This window comes from Fringilla coelebs (genome assembly GCF_963513975.1).
Source record: "Fringilla coelebs genome assembly, chromosome: 6".
Lineage (NCBI taxonomy): Eukaryota > Metazoa > Chordata > Aves > Passeriformes > Fringillidae > Fringilla > Fringilla coelebs.
This window is the reverse complement of record NC_140034.1, coordinates 17550563-17569258: the sequence shown is the minus strand read 5'-3', so window position 1 is coordinate 17569258 and position 18696 is coordinate 17550563. Positions and strand designations below refer to the sequence as shown.

At 46.2% G+C, this 18696-nt stretch overlaps 1 protein-coding gene across 4 annotated transcripts in view; it reads right to left on the bottom strand.

Moving 5' to 3' along the window:
• Nucleotides 1-18696, bottom strand: part of FOXN3 (forkhead box N3) — a 167779-nt gene that overhangs the window by 128786 nt on the left and 20297 nt on the right. For 3 of the 4 annotated variants that reach the window (XM_084207701.1, XM_084207703.1, XM_084207704.1), the window contains exons 1-2: nt 4369-4568; nt 1261-1817 (exon numbers count right to left, since the gene is read on the bottom strand). In XM_084207701.1, coding sequence (XP_084063827.1) covers nt 1261-1803 — 543 coding nt within the window. In that variant the 5' untranslated portion in view covers nt 1804-1817; nt 4369-4568. Of the gene's footprint in view, nt 1-1260; nt 1818-4368; nt 4569-18696 lie in introns of those variants that run through there. The other variant, XM_084207702.1, reaches the window with a different exon arrangement.

The window sequence follows — 18696 nt, the reverse complement described above, 5'->3', positions numbered from 1 at the left end:
ACATGTTAATCCTTTAAAAATGAAAGCTCTGTAGAAAAGAAAGTTAACTCATCTAAAATGAAAAGTTGCTAGTTTAGAATAGTGCATGACTCTTTCTCTAGAGTTACTTGAGCTTCTATTCCAGAGCTTTTGAAGTTAAATTGCACACAAAATAGGGAGAACAGCACCACCAAGAGAAGTCTAGTTTCAGGGTAACAAGTTACAAGACAATCACAGCATTTAACTCACTGAAATACAAAAGCTGACTGCATCTATTGTTTCTGCCAGGGGAAAGTGTTCACTTTCTGATCTTCAGCCAATTTTAGAGACAGACCATGAGTGATGTGATTTTACCTGCTATTTATTTCCCTAACCTGTGAGAAGCCCTCTGAAATTAATCTGCATGCTGGTATTTTTATCAGTATACTCATACTTTGCCAAAGATTCATCCAGTCCACTGCTTCTTCAGAAGGTCCCCTTTGGAAACTTATTCCTGCTCCCAGGCAGACTGATGGAGTAGAAGGCCATGCAAAGGACTGCCCACACCGCTCTGCTCACTTTCCCATTCCCTTGCGCACAGCCTCTTCCTGCAGGCACTGCTGGGGAATCAGCAGTGAAGCCAGGAGACAACAGCCAAGATCCAAAAGCAAAGATGTGCTCCCATGGCTTCTGCTCTGCACCAGCTGAAGAAGTTACATGAGCCCAAAGAACGCCAGAGATTTTGGTGAATGGTAACCTTCACCTTTGATGCCAGACCTGCCTCCGTGCTTTGAAGAGTTTCTCTAGAACTCGCTTGAAATGGAACAAAGCTTCCTCACCATTCCCTTCCTTGTATAAAAGAAAGAAATGATTTTTTGGATTACAGCACAGACCATGGCAATAGCAATGGACTCTTACATAAGGCATACCCTTTCACTGTACATTTGTATAAGCCAAGAACAGCAAGCAGCCTATTTATAACATGATTACATTCATCTAGTATAGCTGGAAACCATTACCACAGCATGATAACTAAAAACAATATTTAACCACTATGCATGAAGACACCAGCTGGGGGGAAAAACACACACACACACTGAACACTTTCTTACAGATGTCTAGACAATGAATTTAATAAAATCAGAATGAGCAATGCAAAAGAAATGCTGGGTCTCTGAACTTAATCAACTACATTACCAGGCACAGGGTTGCACATTCTATACTTCACTGTTAAGGACATATTCTGGGATTAGCAGGTGAATATTTTCAGAGCCAGAGAGATTCCCATAGTTCCAAACTCACCTGACTTCGGTCTTTGTCCACTTTCTTAAAACACTTATTCAAGGACAGATTATGTCGCACAGAATTTTTCCATCCAGTGGGTGCATTTGCAAAATATGGAAAGTGTTCCAAGATCCAGTTGTATATATCCTTTACAGGCAGTCTTTTGGTTGGCGAATCCTCAATGGCCATAAATATGAGGCAGCTAAAGGAATAAGGAGGTTTGCAGTTGGGGTTCTGCTTGGCATCGTAGGGCACGTCAGAATGGGCAGGAGACGGCGGCGTGTCATCACCGATGTCCTGAACAGGGCTAACACTCCTTAACACCGAGTCCCCAAAGCTTTTCAGCAAGTTCTTGCTCTCATGTAACCAGTTCAAATTAGTTAGTTCTTCATCTTCCATGGCCCCTTTATCTAATCTGATGGCAGGCAAAGAGAAATCTAGGTCCTCGTCATCATGAAGTGCCTTTGATAAATCGCTATCTTGATAACGCTGGCTCAATCCACTGGGAACACTAATTCCTGAGCTCTCTGGCTTCTTACTGGGAGGCATGACTGGACCCATTTAGACAGCAGCTCCTGGGAGAGTGAATCCAAAGAAAAGGGAGAAAGAGAGAAAAGTTAGCTCATAAAAAGTTCCTGTGTAACAATTTGACAGCTTTTTCCTAACTGGTCACTTGGCCATTTGCCATCTGTACTAAATATGACAGTTCTACATAATAATAATCCACAACTGTTGAATAAAATACACCTCAGTTGTGCAAGCACATGAAGCCCCACACAGGAAATTCCCAACCATGTCTCTTTAAAGAGGAAGTGGTGTTTTCAAACCACTGAATACCCCAATTGTATCACTTTAATAAGGATGTGAATTAAAAAATAATAAGAGTGACTTATGGCTGGTTGCTTCAGATTAATTTCAGCTGTTTCACATTTGAGGACAATACAACAGCACCATGATTAAAATCACGCTGGCTAAAGGCATAGGCAGACAAACATCCATACTGTCTTGGCTGCACCAAAACTCAGAAATGAGAGCAGAGCTTCAAAACCAGCAAGGTCAGGATAAAGTAGGAGGGAAAGCAACACCCAGTAGTTTTGGGCCCAGGGCCAAAAAATGAGGAAGCAAGTGCCAGAGGAATAGAGCACTTTAAAAATGTATGTAAACAGAGAAGATTTTAATGTAAGCTGAATTTATTTCAAACACAGTAGAAAACAAGAGTCAGAAAGACCGCTCTGATGCTGAACAATGGCCTGTGAGAGGTGGGGTGGGCTGCTGAGGGTGCTGCACCGGCAGGCCCTGGGGGGACACCTGTGAGCACTAATACTTGGAATGTCCCGAGCACTTCCGAAGCAAAGTGAAGCTGGGCCCCTGCCCAATTCAAGAGAAGCAGACGAGCCCAACAATTCTACTTCAGAAGCAGGAGACAGGCTCCCTTAGCTTCTACAAACAGTCAAACTGCCAGGAATTAGCTCTTGAAGATGTGAACAGAAGTGGAACAAAAGCTGGACAGAGTTAATAAAAGAATTTAAATGGACAAAACATTCTGCACAAACACTGAAAAAGAACTAAATGATTCCCTGTACCTAAAACATAACCCCAGCAGTTACCTGAAGTCATGCAGTCACAGAGTCAATACCGTAAATGAAAGCCAAAAACAGCTACAGGTAACAACAGAGTGAACTAGCTGTCTGCAGGGACGAATAGAGCAATGCAGCCATTATGGGAAAGAGAAATAATGGACTTTAATTCAGCTGTCATAAATGGGCAAAGCCGAAAACTTTTAAGTTCTTTGTGTCTTTCTATAACGAAGTTACACCAAAGCAGATATTTACTAAAAATGTAACAAACAGAACTTTTATGGAGGGAAGCACATCAATACACTCAACATCTTCGGTGAAAATGTGCAGTTTTACATGAGTAAGTATCTGGAAAAGGAAAAAATACCGATGCCGATCTAAACACCAGGAGGCCAAACTTGCGCCGGCCCCACTTCCTAGTTTTCAAAACTGCATCCAGCGCAACCAGAGGTAAACAAGGGAATCGCCAGCGTCCAGGGGCACTGGCATTGCCTACCTAAGCCGCACACTTAACTTTGACTCCAAATGGAAGTTCCGTCCCACGAGCTTCTAAACAGGAAAATTATATGATGGCTGACAGTAAAGTAATTTAATTGCACTGTTGCTATGACAACACGCTGCTCTCTTTCTGTTTAATTTCCTTATTTGCCAGTATCCTCCCAAAGGGCCGTATCACTTCATGATTTTTTCCCCTGTCTCTCTCTCTCTCTCCCCCCGCTCCAGGCAGCGGGGGTGACCGGGCGGCCGCGGCCCCGCGGAGCCCCCTCGGGCCGGCACGGAGAGCCTGCAGGGAAGTCCGGCGGCGCCCGGCCGAAGAGCGGCCCGCAGCGGGGCCACCGCGGGCGGGCGGGGTGCCCGGCGCAGCCCCCGCAGCGGCGGGGCCCGACTGGGGCCACAACGGGGCGGGGGATGTGGGGTACGGGGGGGCCTGCCAGCGACGCCCGTGGCAGCTGCAGCGGCGCCCCGCCGGCAGACAAAAGAGAGCCGGTCGCGGCGAGCCCACGTTTAAGCCGGACGAACGCGTTTAACCCGCGGCAGCTCCGGCGGACGCGCCCCGCACGCGCGCCCGCCGCGGCCGGAGGGGGGCGCACCGGGGCGGGCCCCCCGCCCGCGCTGCCACCGCACCCGCCGCGAGGGGGGGCGGGCGCCCATTGGCCGCGGCCGCAGCCAATCAATGGCGTTGCCAGGCGACCGGGGCTGCTCGGGCCGGGCGGCGCGCGCCGCGCACCCCGCCAATGCCGGCCAGGTGACACCGGCCCGCGCGGCCCCGCGCGCCCCGCCGCACGTGCGCGCGCGTGCCCCGAGGTCCTTGCCCGGGCGCCTCCGGGACCCCCGGCGGGACGAGCTCGGGCCGGGCGCGGCCCCGCGGCGCGGGCACGGCCGGGCTCGGCGGGGTCACGGCGGCGCGCACGCCGGGCCGCGCACCAACTCCCGACCAAGTTGTGGCGCGGGGCCGGGCCGAGCCGGGCGGGACCGCACCGCGCCGCTGACCGCGGCCGGCCCGCACCGCCCCGCGCAACCCCCGCCAACAACAACAACAGCAACTTACCTGGCAGGGGGCGGCGGATTCACCGCGGCCCCTTCATGGCAGTGGCACAAAGTTTCATCTGACGGAGCCGGGCATGGCGCGCCCCCGCCTCAGCCCGAGCCCCGGGGGTGCCGCGGGGGTCCCGGCGCACGGGGCTCCGCCGCCTGCATGGGGCCCGACTGCCCCACGCCCGCCCCGCGCTCCCGACGGGCAGCGGTCCGCCTCGGTGCGAGCCCGAGAGCGAGAAATTGTTTCCACTGCAAACAAAAAAGGCGACACATGACCACGGAGGGAGGGGAGAGAGGGAAAACGTGGGCTGGGCCAGCCGCGACGGGAGAAGCCGCGGAAGGGAGGGCCGCCGGCGGTGGGGGAGGGCGGTGGTTCCTGCCGGTCGCCGGCGGGGACCCGGCCGTGCCCCCCGCAGGGCGCTCGCCCACCCCGGCCCCCGCCCGGCGTCCGGGTCGTGCCGGGACGGCGGCGCTGGCCGGCGGCAGGCGGATGTCCGAGGTCGGGCGGGAGGCGCTCGGGAAGTCCCGGTGCGCAGAGAACCGGCAGCCGCGGCGCTCCCACTTGTGCGAGTCTCCTTTCCCCCCGCCCGGCCACACCGACCCCGGCTGTACTCGCGGTGTACACCGAAGGCACCGACGAGCCCCAGGAACCCACTGGGCTTAGCATAGCGGAGCCCTGCTTCTACCTCTCCCGCAAGAGGAGCGGAGGAGGCATCTTTCAACACCCTCCAAGTGGGCAGGTAATTCCTGCCGAAAACGGGCGAACCTGCCGGCCCGGCGGCGCACACGAGTCTGCCGGCCGGAGCCAGGCACCTGCCCCGCTGTGTGAGCGGGAGCCGGGCCCTGCGGGGTGTGCGGGCAGCGACAGTCGCGGATCCCGCCCGGCGGCTCGGCTGCTGGCTCCGGCCACCGGGAAACTACGGCCACGGCCGTGGTGTGCGGTGCACAGTATAAAGAACCGTGTTGCAGAAATCTGCAGTAACTGCCGACGGAATGGGGGGGATATTTCCTGAAGGAAATCTGCTTTAAAAGAAGGCTTGACTCAATTAGGAAATATGGTGCATTTTCTCCTCTGCTACCCTACCCTGACATAACTAGTATTAACTTGAGTAAAAAAACTTGAGTAAAAAAACCCTTGCCATCAGTTGAACTAATTGAAGGGAACTAACTTGATTTAAAAATAAAGAAGTTGTCCAGTCTAGACAGCACTAGGTGAATGTACAGTCTCCTATACGTTACATGCCAGATCTCAAGTAGCTTCACTGATTTGCAGCACAAAATTAGAGTATGGCTGTCTACCTGCAAAACTAGTACATGGAACTGTTTCGTAGCCGGTCCACAAAAATCAAACATTTTCCACTCTGGGTAAATAACGCTCACAGATATAGCATACTATAAAATAAATTCTCCTTTCACTACAGAAAATGCCTGCTGCAGAAATGTATAAACAATATCACTTAAGTCAGAAATACACGTATCCTTCCCAGTGCAGTCCTCCCTGGACACAGAAATTGTCACTAAGCTAGGAAGGAAAACATTTTAGCTGTTTTATTTAGAAAAGTTAGAACAGCTGCCCGAAGACCTTTAGGGAATTCTGCATTACTTCCCAATGGATGGGTGACCTCCTTTAATCTGTTTAACACTCATGAAATTCCCAATTTTAGATAAGAGTGGCAAGCACCTCATTCTCAAAGTGCAGGGATAAGAAGCATTTCATTGATTCTCTGGAACTAGAAATTCCTGTCATAACTAGCTAAGACTTCTTTTGCCGATAGCTTTCCCTCCCCTACCCAGTGAACTGCTATTTCACATTCTTGCATATTTTCAAGAAGACACACCAGCAGCTGAATTGGAGAATGGGAAGAATACCTATCAGGCAGCAGGGTATCATCGTTACCCACTGGCAATCCTGCCCTGTGACTCCACCAGCCCTGACACTCCAACAGTCAGCAAGACCATTAGTTTACGCGGTTCTTATCTCATGGCCGTTTGGTTTCAAACCCAAACTAAATTATCAAGGCATAACTCCACCCACCTGAATTTACTCCAAATGCTTCAGACATTTTTCTGAGTGAATCAACATGCCTCTTTATTGGCAAGCAAGGAGATTTATTGCATTTATTATCACTTGTAAAAGTCAAGTGTCTTGAAAGACTACCAAGAAGAATTCAGCTAATGAGAAGTATTTCTGAAGTGAGAAGGGGGAAGCCTCATGAGATGCAGGGTAGTACGCAAAGAAAATTATACCCTGAATACATTATGTATGCATCCTATTCAGCTCAGTTCTGTTCAGAATTAGTGGCCAAATTCTCCATGAATATTGGTGGAATATGATCAGTTTCAGAGTTTTCTGGTTTTTCCATGGCAGGTAGAAGTTTCCCCAGAGTGCACACTAGAGATTGCATTGAAGGGCCACTGTGAGACATTTGCTGTGTAGACAGAAAAGCCGGCATGATCAAGCACAGGGCCCAGCAGCAGGTGGCGGAGAAGGTTAGGAGAGCAGGGGGCAGGCTGCCTGCTGGGTCGGAGGGCTGCCAGACGCTGCTCCCCGCTGAGGCGTCCCGTGAGAGGCAGCAGTGCGGGGCAGCCTCTTGCTGGCTCCCACTCACCCCTGAGCTCAACAGCAAGTGGAGCTGGCGACATGCAGAGTAGTAGAATACCAGCAACAATGTAAACACTACTATCTTGCCTCTCAGGATGACTGTTCCCCAACTTCTGACTCTTTGCTGGAATACCTAATACAGCTAATTGAGGAAAGGAGCACTCAGTCTCATGCAGCTCCATTGAAAGAACATTAACTGCTGGCTTAGAGACTAGAGCAGCAGCAGAACAACTAATGTATGGCCATCAAGTAACTAAATACTCACTGTAATCTCAGGCAAGCCCCCAAATTTATTAGGGTGTTGATTTCCCCATTTCTGAGACAGCAATAATGCTAATTCATTTAGCATAAGATTTGCAACACTGACAGATGAAACTGTTTGTACATCAAGACCAAAGTACTTGCCGTACTGAAGGCTGATTAGAAGTTCCAACAGTGCAGAGCTGCACTTTAGCCTTGTGGGCTAATATACAACAGTCTAATCTTTCCACTCAGATTTCAGAATACCAGCTGCAGATGTTGCAGTATCTTATTTAATGAGGATTTCCAGCCATCTCTCTATACTCCTTTATCTCTTATCCTCCTCTAGATTGGAATCCCTGAAAATTTCCCACAAGCCATTGAGCACACAAGCACAGCTAGGGTCACGGGCTCATCTTCCCCCCTCAATCTCCGTCTGCTGGGAACATCTTTCTTTGCTAGTATTATGACCATGTGTCATGGTTTAACCCCAGATAGCAACTAAATACCACATAGTTGCTTGCTCCCCCTGCCACACACACACTGAGCAGAGGAATCAGATTTAAAAACAACAACAACAACAACAACAAAAACCCTTGACTCTTGGGTTAAGATAGGAATAGTTTCGTAATTAAAAAAAAAAAATTATTATGATGATAGTAATAGTAAGGGACAGAAAGAGAAATAACACCCAAGAGGAACAAATAATGCCCGATATATTTGCTCACCACCTGCTGACAGATGCCCTGTTCATCCCTAAGAATTATTGGCCCCTCCTGGGCAATTTCCCCACAGTTCATATACTGGGTATGATGCTCTATGGTATGGAAAATTCCTTTGGCCAGTTCAGGACCCCTGTCCTAGCCATGTTCCTTCCTGGCTTCTTGTGCACTGCTCACTGTCAGAGCACAGGAAACTGAAAAGTCCTTGACTTAGGGCAAGCACTGCACAGCAACAACTGAAACATCATTGTGATATCAACTTAATTCTCATTCTGAATCCAAAAATACAGCACCACTGTCTCAGCCAAAAGCAGGACACCATGTCACATAACCTTATTAAATACTTCTACTTTCTGCTTCTAGCCTCACCTGCCACACTTCAACAGTCCTGCACTATTTATCCTCACCTTTAAACCCCTCTTCCTAACTTGGTCTCCAATTACCATGTCTTTATTGACTGGTGTCCTTGTCAATGTTTATTCTCTCTACATCAGAGTCAGATTTCTTCCCTGAAGTCTGCTGCAAGTTTGCCAGCAAAGCTTGCTCATTAGGACTTAGAATTACACAGCTGTACAAAAAACCCTCCTCATTCTTAAGGATCCTGATGTACTTTTCAAAGAGTGATGTGGACAGGGCTGCTGACTCTTGTGATCAGACCCTCAGTTGGGACACAGCTCATGCCCTGGCACCTGTACACTGACCATCTCATTTTGTGTCAGTTCTTCCCCCATGCAGAATGACTGGTTGTCCCCATCAGTCTTGATATTTCTAATCCTCTGTTTTCTCTGAGGCAATGGATTTAATTTTGTACAGAGCACAAGCACACTGGACAGCTTCAGGAACTTATAAAAACTAAATAATGAATACAGTGTTTATTCATTTCTGCTTTCACAACTCCTGTTCTCAGCATTCTTCTCCTGCAGTATCAACACTTCTTTATTTTTAACCACAGCAGACCAGCCTGGTTTTGTTTTCTGCACTATGCCTGCTTTTGGGGCAGAGAAACAGCAGTGTCTGAATTCCTGGCACAGCAGCCAGGAGTCTCTGACTGTACAGAGGTAACACACCTAATGGGCTGACAAACAGTGCCCTGCTGCCCTGAAAGACAGCAGCTCTGGCTTCACAGCTGCTCTGAGTGCAGTTATACCCTGCCTGCCCATCCCATGGCTTTTGCAAGCATGCCTTCCTATTTCTTCACCCAGCAAGCACTAAGCTATAAGCTGCACATGCAGGGAAGGCCCAGCTTACTCCAGCTTACCAATAGATCTATCTTTTGCTCATTCACTCAAGAACATGGAATCAGATTTACAAAGCATTTTCCCAACCTTGCATTTAATTAGTCTTCAAGTTCTCATTTTCCCCAGCAGGCAAAACCCAACAGAAACAGAACTGAATCTGTGAGAAAACGAGCACCAATACAAAGCTTCGTAAGAAGTCTAAGCAAACAAAACTATCTACAGTATTTCTGTTTCACAGGCTAAAATAAAATTAATTTCTTCCAATAAAATCCACAGTTTTTATTAAGTAGCTCCTTTATAAATTAATGTATGCACATTTCTGAAGTTATTGTAGTAACGCTTGCTGTTTCTAGGAAAATGAGTATACTTAGTGCTAAAATTATATGCAGCTGAGAAGCTACCAGCAATTGTGTTTCTGTGCATGAGTGTGGTGGGAGGACAGCATCATGCATGCTCGTTTGTCCTACATATATTTGTTAATATGGGTCCATATGAGAGACACTTTCACAGTGTAATTACCCAACATACAAGGACCCCAAGCACAAAAACCTAGCTTATACTGGCAAAGAGAAGCTTCTGCAACTGCAGCTTATTTTAGTAGTGTCTTTTGCTATAAAGGTCTGAACTCACCCAAGTAACTCAGTTGGTGCATTAACTGTAATACAAGCCAGTATTTCTGGTACAGGTGCGGTGTTTAAAGAGGCTGAAAAATGAAGGAACTATGTTCTGGAGTTTGGTGCTCAAACTCTGCTATCTGCTGTAAAGGTGCAATGCCACAAGATGTGGCCTGGCGTTATCTCAACATCTGTATTCACCATTTGGTAGCTGAAGTAAAACTGACAAGTAATCAGCAGAACCAGAAATCAACTGTATTTTTGTTCCCAAAAGCAGTGTGGAGGAAAAGCAGCAGCCAACACTGCAGACAAGTAAAGATCAGAAGTTTTGGGGAAAACTACAGTTGAAAACCATGTTGTTTTTATAAAACTCCCAAACTGCATTGACAAGTGGAATTTCTAAAACTAAGACAAAAATGTTTCAAGTTAACTTCTCAAATTCTGCCTCAGCTTTCCTGAATACAAACTGTTCACTTCATCAGTTATTTTGTGAATTTGCCCTTTATTTGTGTATCTATGCATCCAAAATTAAGTTTGCAACAAGACCTCACAGGTACTGAAGTTTGTGTTCACATCTCATCAACTGAAGTTCTCAGCAACTGACACTAACACAGTTTACCATCACTACTGCTGTAAGCCAGAAGGCAATTATTCTCTGACCATTTGCCTGTGCCAGGTGCATTTCCTAGCCACAAGTAGACTTGTATGAGTCCCAGCTTGATTTCCAGCTTTTTGTAACACAGGATATTCCAGGGCTCTTTCCTCTACTCACTACTTGGCTCTACTCTTCCTGCACGATTCTTGAACACTGTTCCCAGAGGAAATCCTGTGAAACACAGATTCCCATATTGCACAACACAGAGACAACTATGAGAGCCTGCATGAGGTGGTGCAGGGATGAAGCACAAGCATGGCTGTGCTGACCTACAGTTGTGTCTGCAATGAGATGCTGAGAAGGTGCAGGTTGTGGGAAACACACTAAGTGCCATAAAATGAACGAGCAGACTTCTATCCTTGGTGTGGTTTTAGTGCTACAGACCAGCTCACCGAAAGCGCCAGGGAGCAAGGGATAGAAAGCAATGAAAAACTGCAGTGGAAGGACTAAAAAGAAGTCAGTACCATCTGCAGAAAGGTTCTCTCTTGTCCTGCACTCCCCTTCACAGCCACAAGTGGGGTGGCCTCCAAGGCAGAACCAGAGAGCAGCCATCAGGCAGAGCAGGTAAGCAAGATTTTGGGAAGAAGGAGGAAACCTGGCACAGCAAAAAAAGCACAGTTCAAGTACCCACATCCCAGCAACCACTTTTGTGGCCAGAGAACCACCCCACTGGCTGCTACATTCATGTCCTGCGAGGTGGGTTTCCCTGAAAGCAGCTTTTGGCTTCTCTATGGTGACAAGCATGCATTATTACAATGGACTGACTTATTCCCTGGGACATTAATTTCTGCCAGGCCTTTTGGCACTGCCCCAGTCTTTCTGGCAACAGGTAGCTTCAGTGAGCAGCTGCAGTGATCTGGGAGGTATGGTGCATCTGGCACCTCACAGACTTTTTGCAGGCAAATTTCACATTCCACAGGTTTCTCACAGGGATGTCACAAGGATGGGGTAGGTCTCTCAGCTGCTGAAGCACTATGAAATAATCTTGGGAATGTTTTTCTCTTTAAATCTGCAGTCTTGTAAACATTGATAATAATCCCTTTTTTTAGGTTCAGCTAGTTCCAGCACAGTTTAGCACTTCCATAAGCATTTCAAGGACAAAAAAATGTTATGGCTATGTTCTGGTTTAATCTCAGCCAGCAACTAAGTACTATGCAGGTGCTTACTCACTCCTCCCATGCCTGGTGGGATGGGAAGGAGAATCACAAAAAGGTAAAACCTGTGAGTTAAGATCAGCTTAATAAATAAAATAAAGTACAATATTACATTAATAGTAGTAGTGAAAAGGAAGATATGAGAGAGGGAGAGAGAGAGAAAGAAATCCCCAGATGGACACAAAAATGATACACAATACAATTGCTCACCACCTGCTGAGCAAGGCCCAGCCTGTACCCCTGCAGTGATCAGCCCTTTCCAGCCAACTCTCCCGGTTTATCTACTGGGCATGATGCTCTTTGATATGGAATATCCCTTTGGCCAGTTGCACTCAGCTGTCCTGGCTGTGCTCTCTCCCAGCTTCCTGTGCACCTGCTGGCTGGCAGAGCATGGGAAACTGAAAAGCCCTTGACTTCAGCTGAGCACTGCACAGCAACAAGTAAACCAGCAGCGTGCTACCAATGTCATTCTCATAATAAATCCAAACCACAGCATTGTATCAGCTACTAGGAAGAAAATTAACTCCATCATAGCCAAAATCAAGAAACACTGTAACAAAATTTGTAAGAACATTTGAGGAGAAAAGTCACTTTTATTGCTTGTATGCAAGTAGAGGGTTTTACTTATTCCACATCACCTGTCACATAATCTTTGATATTCTTTTTCACAACGCAAAACACCCCCAACATGAAAACAACACAGTAACAAACCAAATATTACATGTAAGAAGAAAGAAATCAGCCACCCCTGTAAAAAGCCCGGCAGGTTATTGGAGCACTGCTGGGCAGCAGAGCTGGGGTTTCAGCAGCAGACAGGCCAGTCGGGCTGTGCCAGGCAGCCGCTGAGCCGTCCTTTTGTCGTGCCTTCGAACAGAAGACCCATGTAATGACAACCACAAAACTCACTTAAGCTCTGAAAAGGTGACTAATGAGCTCATTCATACTGCCTATAAATTATTCACTACAACACTGAACCCACTGAAGACAAATGGCAAAGTAAACTTTAAATACAGAGAGCAGGAGCCTCCTGTGTTGTCAACTTCTGCCTGTAAAACTTTTTGCAATGCAACAGACACTTCACTGACTTCTGCCCCTTTGTTAAAATCACTCATATGTTCAGACCTTGTTTTTTACTACCTCTAGCAAGAGTTAAGACAGCTATAAGTCCTACATATTTATTTTGCCACTGCCAAGTCTTTTTCTTTAGTAGTTCCAGGTAATCACAAAGAACTACACATAACTTTAAATTACATTCTTCAGAAATTAAAGTCTCACCTCAAAATGAAGGCCAGGTCTAAAGAAGTAAGAAGACAATAGCACATGCATGTTTAATGAGAAGCAGCTCATCTCCAGAGCCTGCACTTACTGATACTTCTGTGAACATCTGTAATTTGTAACACTTTCATTTCTTAGGTGCTGGTCTCAAAAAGCTTCTGATATGTTTAGAAACAGTCCATTTGTAAGAATGCTTTTGTTATTCTTTTTAGTGTGAACTAATGGTTGGATGCTAGCAGTAGGAGTGGTGGAGTTTGCTGCTGTGGTGGTTGGAACAGGAATTTATTCTCTTCAAACAGTACTTTTCTTCATAAGATAAATTACTCACACCATTTATAAGTTAAATTTAGTAACTTGTTGCAGGTTGAACTAGGGAAACAGAGTGAACTACAGAGTGACATTAAAGATAATGTCTTATGTGACATATCTGATCTTCGGTGGGAAAACATTACTTGCACCTCTGGTTACACAATCAACTCCAAAGGTCGGAACAACCAGATAAAAGGGAAAGACAGGAATTACATTGCTAAAGTCCACTAGAGTATAAAGTAAGGTAAAGTAAGGGACACATAAGAGACATCAAGGTGATACTTAAACAGAAGAAAAGAAAAATGGCTAGCAAAAGAAGTTTGAAAATGAAATAATTATTCCAGATTTCACTAATCACTGTCTTTTTTCCAAACTGTCAATGTAATTAAGCAGACTAAGAAATTCTGCACTACTCAAAGACAAAGACTTGACCACCTACCAACAACTATGTGATTTGTCTTCATTTATTTAAATCCATGATTCTGAAATTACCAGAGATGCACTGAAACCATGTTGCCCTATTAGTACTGCTCTTTGAAACGAAAAAAGCAAACATAAGGCAGCAATGGAGCAGCCTACATCACATGGCATGCAGGCCAAATTTTGAAAAGCTGTTGTGTTTTAACCCCAGTCTGCAGATAAGTCCCACACAGCCACTTTCTCACTGCCACCCCAACCCCAGTCGGAATGGAAAGGAAAACTGGAAAAAGGTATAGCTCAACAGTTAAGAACAACTTAATGACTGAAATAAAGATAATAATAATAATAGTAATCATAATATTGATATGAACAACAGTAATAATAATGGATGAACAAGGGATGCACAATACAATTGCTCACCACCTGCTGACTGATGCCCAGCCCATACCCCTGCAGTGATCAGCCCCTGGCAGCCATCTCCCCCCACACTGAGCATGATGTTTGATGGCATGGAATATCCCTTTGGCCAGTTTGGGTCACCTGTCCTGGATGTGCTCCCATCCAGTTGATTTCTGGACCTGCTCACTGTCAGAGAACAAGAAAATGAAAAGTCCTTGACTTAGGGTAAGCAGTGCACTGCAATACCTAAAACATCAGTGTGTTATCAATATTACTCTCTTATTAAATCCAAAACACAGACCTCTACCAGCTGCTAGGAGGAAATTAACTCCATCCCAGCTGAAACCATAACAAAAGCTCTCCATCTAGTGAGATTCCTACCCCTCCTGTAACTGAAGGGCGTTGGCAAAGGGCTACACTGAAACCACAGACCCCACTAACCTGCCTGGCGAGGGGCGTTCACTCCCAGTTCAGTGGTGGGAAACAGTGGCACTTCCTGCAGCCGGCTCCCCACACCCTGCTCCTCATTTCCCTAATGAGGCCCAGCAGTGATGTCAGTTTTGCCCGAGGCACGATTTGGTCTAAATAATAACAAACATCAGTTGGCTACATAATCAGAGGAATGCCAGATCTGGGGGAGTATCAGCAAACAAACTGGCGGGACAGCTTTTAACTGCGTGCAATGAAGTCTAAACTTGGCTACAAATGTCAGTAAATCTCTTGACTGGTCGATGCCAGTCAATTGCTGAGAATGCCCTGGATGGCTTTGACCCAAGAGGTCACCTGGGAGGGTTCATGAGATACTGGTCTCTGCAAACACCCGTAAGACTGCTGTGCCATGGGTATGGCACACAGCCAGCATTGGGTAACGCTGACACTACTTTGGGGCCAGCTGGATTTTGCTGGGCACCAGGGCAAGTGCAGCTCAATCCAAAGCCACCCTGTGGCTGTCACCTCTACTGGAAAACTGGTCCTGCTACTCCTCCTTCCTCTTGGCTCTCCAAACAACATAATCTCACAGCCCTCAAGATCCCAGTGGATGTCAATTGGTGGGGAATGCTGGGCTACTCTGTACTTTGATCATATCATTACAACAAACTGTAGGTATTTTTTACCTGCATGTAGAAAATTCAGATGTTCACAAAGCAAAAAACTTATAGATTCAACAAACAGGAAAAACTGTGGCCCCTTTAAATCGCATAATACCTACTTATGAAAGAAATTGCCTCTCTGCTCATCCATTACCATGTACAGGTCTCAGTCAAAAAGAACCCCAAGATTTATATGCTCCAGTGATTACAGGGTAGTCACTTTGCCGAGTGAGAAATCTGTAAGTGCTGACCAGATGAGGCCAGAGAGTACACACATCTCCCTTACTTTTATGTATTTCTGTTCATTATCAAAACCTCTACAAAAATGCAGAAGGCAAAACAAATGGGCTGAAACAAGCGCTGCCATCAGTAAGTTCCTAACTGTTCTTCTGCTACAGATCCGGTCTTGCACACTTCTTGTACACAGCCAAGGTTGACTCAGAATTCCCACACACACATCAGATTTAGGGAGCCAGAGACATGCTGCACTCACATGTGAAGTGTGGGTCTACAGTTGGGCCCTTGGTGATAAATGTGTTTGTGTTTGTGAATACACACCACGGCAAGTGTGTACTCAACGCTGTTCGAGAGTAGGATTTTAGTCATCAAGTACCCAAAGGGGGTCCTTACTGAGTTAATCGGTTCTCCTTGAGCCATTTCTTCTCTCATAGGTTGGGCAGATGGAATAAAATCTTGAAATTGGCCAGGTGGAAATTTATGCTTGCCTTACTGAGCGGGAAGTGTGATGCTGGCGCCTGCAGAGTCCTTAGGGAGCTGGGCTGAAGCTGTCCTCAGGTACCCCAGTGCTCTGTGGCTCTGTGAGTTATTTGATTGCATCCTTGGATTTATGCCAGTGCTAATCAGCATCCAACCCTCTACCTTTATTTCTTCCTTACCCCCCTGTCACATAGCTCCATTTAATGTTTACTGTAAGAGTTGAAGAAGCCAGTCAGAGCAAAGCTTCTCTTGCTCACGTCCTCATTCTAGCCAAATCCTAAGGAAGAACATGGCAAATGCACAGTGATACTCTGCAGCATTCTCCTGTACTTCCAGAGACCTGCTGCTTAAAAGCTGAAGCTAAAGACGCAATCAGATGTTGTGGTGTGTTGTAAACCCAAAGATATTTTTTTCCTTTCAACTTCAAAATGGTTCCTGTAAGCTTCATCATCAACAACAGCCTGTAGCAAGAAGTTCCACGCTTTAACTACTGACTGTGTGAAAAAAATTCTTCCTTTGCTTTAAATGTGTCACCTCATAGCTTTGCTTGAAAACCCTATTTCTTGTCTATAATGGTAATTGTCATATATCTAGGACACATGACTCAGGTCTATGCAGAGTTTTCTCAATTTTATAGTACCTTCCTACTGCTCCAGCAGTGCTACTAATAACCTGCATTTCACCCTCTGAAATAACTACAAGTATACATAAACATCAGAAAATAATACATAAACATACCTATCCATGACCATCTAATCGTACAGTCAAAATTATCAGTATTGCATCTACCTAGATAAAAGAAAAGGGAGTTACTTTTCGATAAAATGGTCCTAACAACATGTTCTCCTTTGTAGTCTCAGCCTGTAGCTTTTTCCTTTAAAGATTCATGTGAAATACCTGGAGCTTTTCTAAGCACTTAATATGTCTATACAAAATATGGAAGCCGATCATTCCAGCTGATGATATCTTTATCCATGAAGAGAACAGCAGCTGGAAGATGCTGCCTCACACGAACAATAACTGTAACAGATCAGCCCCTATGCAGGTTTAGGCCTTTAAAAAAGCTGCAGGTTCAGAGCTACCAAACTTCTCAGGCTGCTCCACTAGAAGTCCGTGCCTCTGGCTTCCAACTTGCATCTGCCTAAGATAGCAGGAGCATGGCCAAGGTGGAAGTGGTCTGGGAGATGAGGAAGCACCATGGAGCATGGTGGGAAGGGCTACAGGGGAGCAACAGAGAGAGATGGAAAGGGTGATTTGGAACTAGGGTTTCAAAGGGTGATGTGGAACTAGGTCAAGTCCGGGGTGGTCACATGGGAAGCAATGGCCTTGCGTCATCTTCCGCTCAGGTTTCAGCTCTGGCCCCAGTGAAAAGGGCAACAGCCCCCCTCCAACAACCCACAGTCATCATTACACATGATCCTTGTGCTTGGATCGATGGAATAGTAAGTGATAAGCAAGTGTGAACACATGAACTTAATTTCCACCAAGCATCCTCAATTCTTCACTGTGCTTCCAGCCCCTGGGAGCAGTTCCCAGCTACCCTGCACAGTGCAGGGCAGGGGACCTGCCCATTTGAGGCAAAGACCAGCAGTGTGTCAAGGCTTAGCTGGCAGGATGTTTGTGAAAGCAGCTCGATTCAGTCAACAATCTCCCCCTAGAGTCTAAGTACATCACCTCAAAAATATGTCTCAGCTCTTCTGGCATAGAGCCTGGGAACCCAAATTTGCTTCTGATCCAGGTCCTCTAGCTGGCAGTGTAACAAATTGCTGTCCTGCCACCAGGATGAATAAAGTCATTTTTCACTCATTATGTTATTCAAAAATAGAGCAGGAGCTTTATTTAAAACAAGAAAGCAATACACTGGAAATTAACAGAGAAAAATATGCTCTTTTGCTTTATAAACCACAAGGATAAAAGACTGAGTTAGAACAACACAAGTTAATATCCCAAGGAGCTTGAACCAGCAAAGAAGATACTTGGGATACAAATTCTACTGCTTCTGGTCTTGCAGCTAAGCCTAATGCTACATCCATGTCAGGGAGTCTGGCTTTTCCTGCAAATCACTAATATTTTTGCCTGCAGTCTACAGAATGGCTTCAGGCAAAATGGTACAGGTCCATATCAGCTGTTGAACTGGATAACCTATGGTTGTTCTTCCCCTGAAGTGTGCTCTGGTGAGTGACACCTCTGCTGCTCTGACTGCACCTCCCTGGGGTGTGAGGCATCACTCTCTTTCCCAGGGTACAATCCTGCAGCTGCTCCTACGGGCCAGGCAGCCCTGAGATGGGAAGCAGGACCCTGAGAATGAACCCTATTTACCTAATAAACTGTGAGGACTGCTGGACTTCGTCAGCGCCTTTAAATCCCAGCGTTGCTTAACAGCGAGTTAGAGAAAGGCAGACAGATATACCTTGTGTCACCTGATGGTAACATGATTACAGCTGATTCATGTATCAGGAGACACTGCTCTCCCTTCAGCAGGTCTCCCTTGTCCCAGTGAGGAAAAGATGGACTGGCCACACAAGCTGCTCATGCTGACTTGCTGGCCTTTGCCTGCTGGATCTCTCCATCCTGGCCTGTCATCCACCTGCACTAGGCTGATCTACCATCAGCTTTCATTACTGACTGGGTTATTTTTCCTATTAACCTAAATCAATACAATCATACAGTAAACATCCCCAAATTCAAGTCAATATAGAGAATTCATATAGTATTACAGATTTATAGATATTTACAGCTTTGATTAGAGATCCTCAGATGGATGGCGCAATGGAGGCACAGCTAATAGATTAGATTTTCAAATACTGATGGTAACTTGTAAGAAAAGCACTAGAAAGATTCAAAAGCCCAAGTCTTATTGACTTTTAAACGACTTTCAGTGAAGTTAGTATTGCTCCAGCCTCCA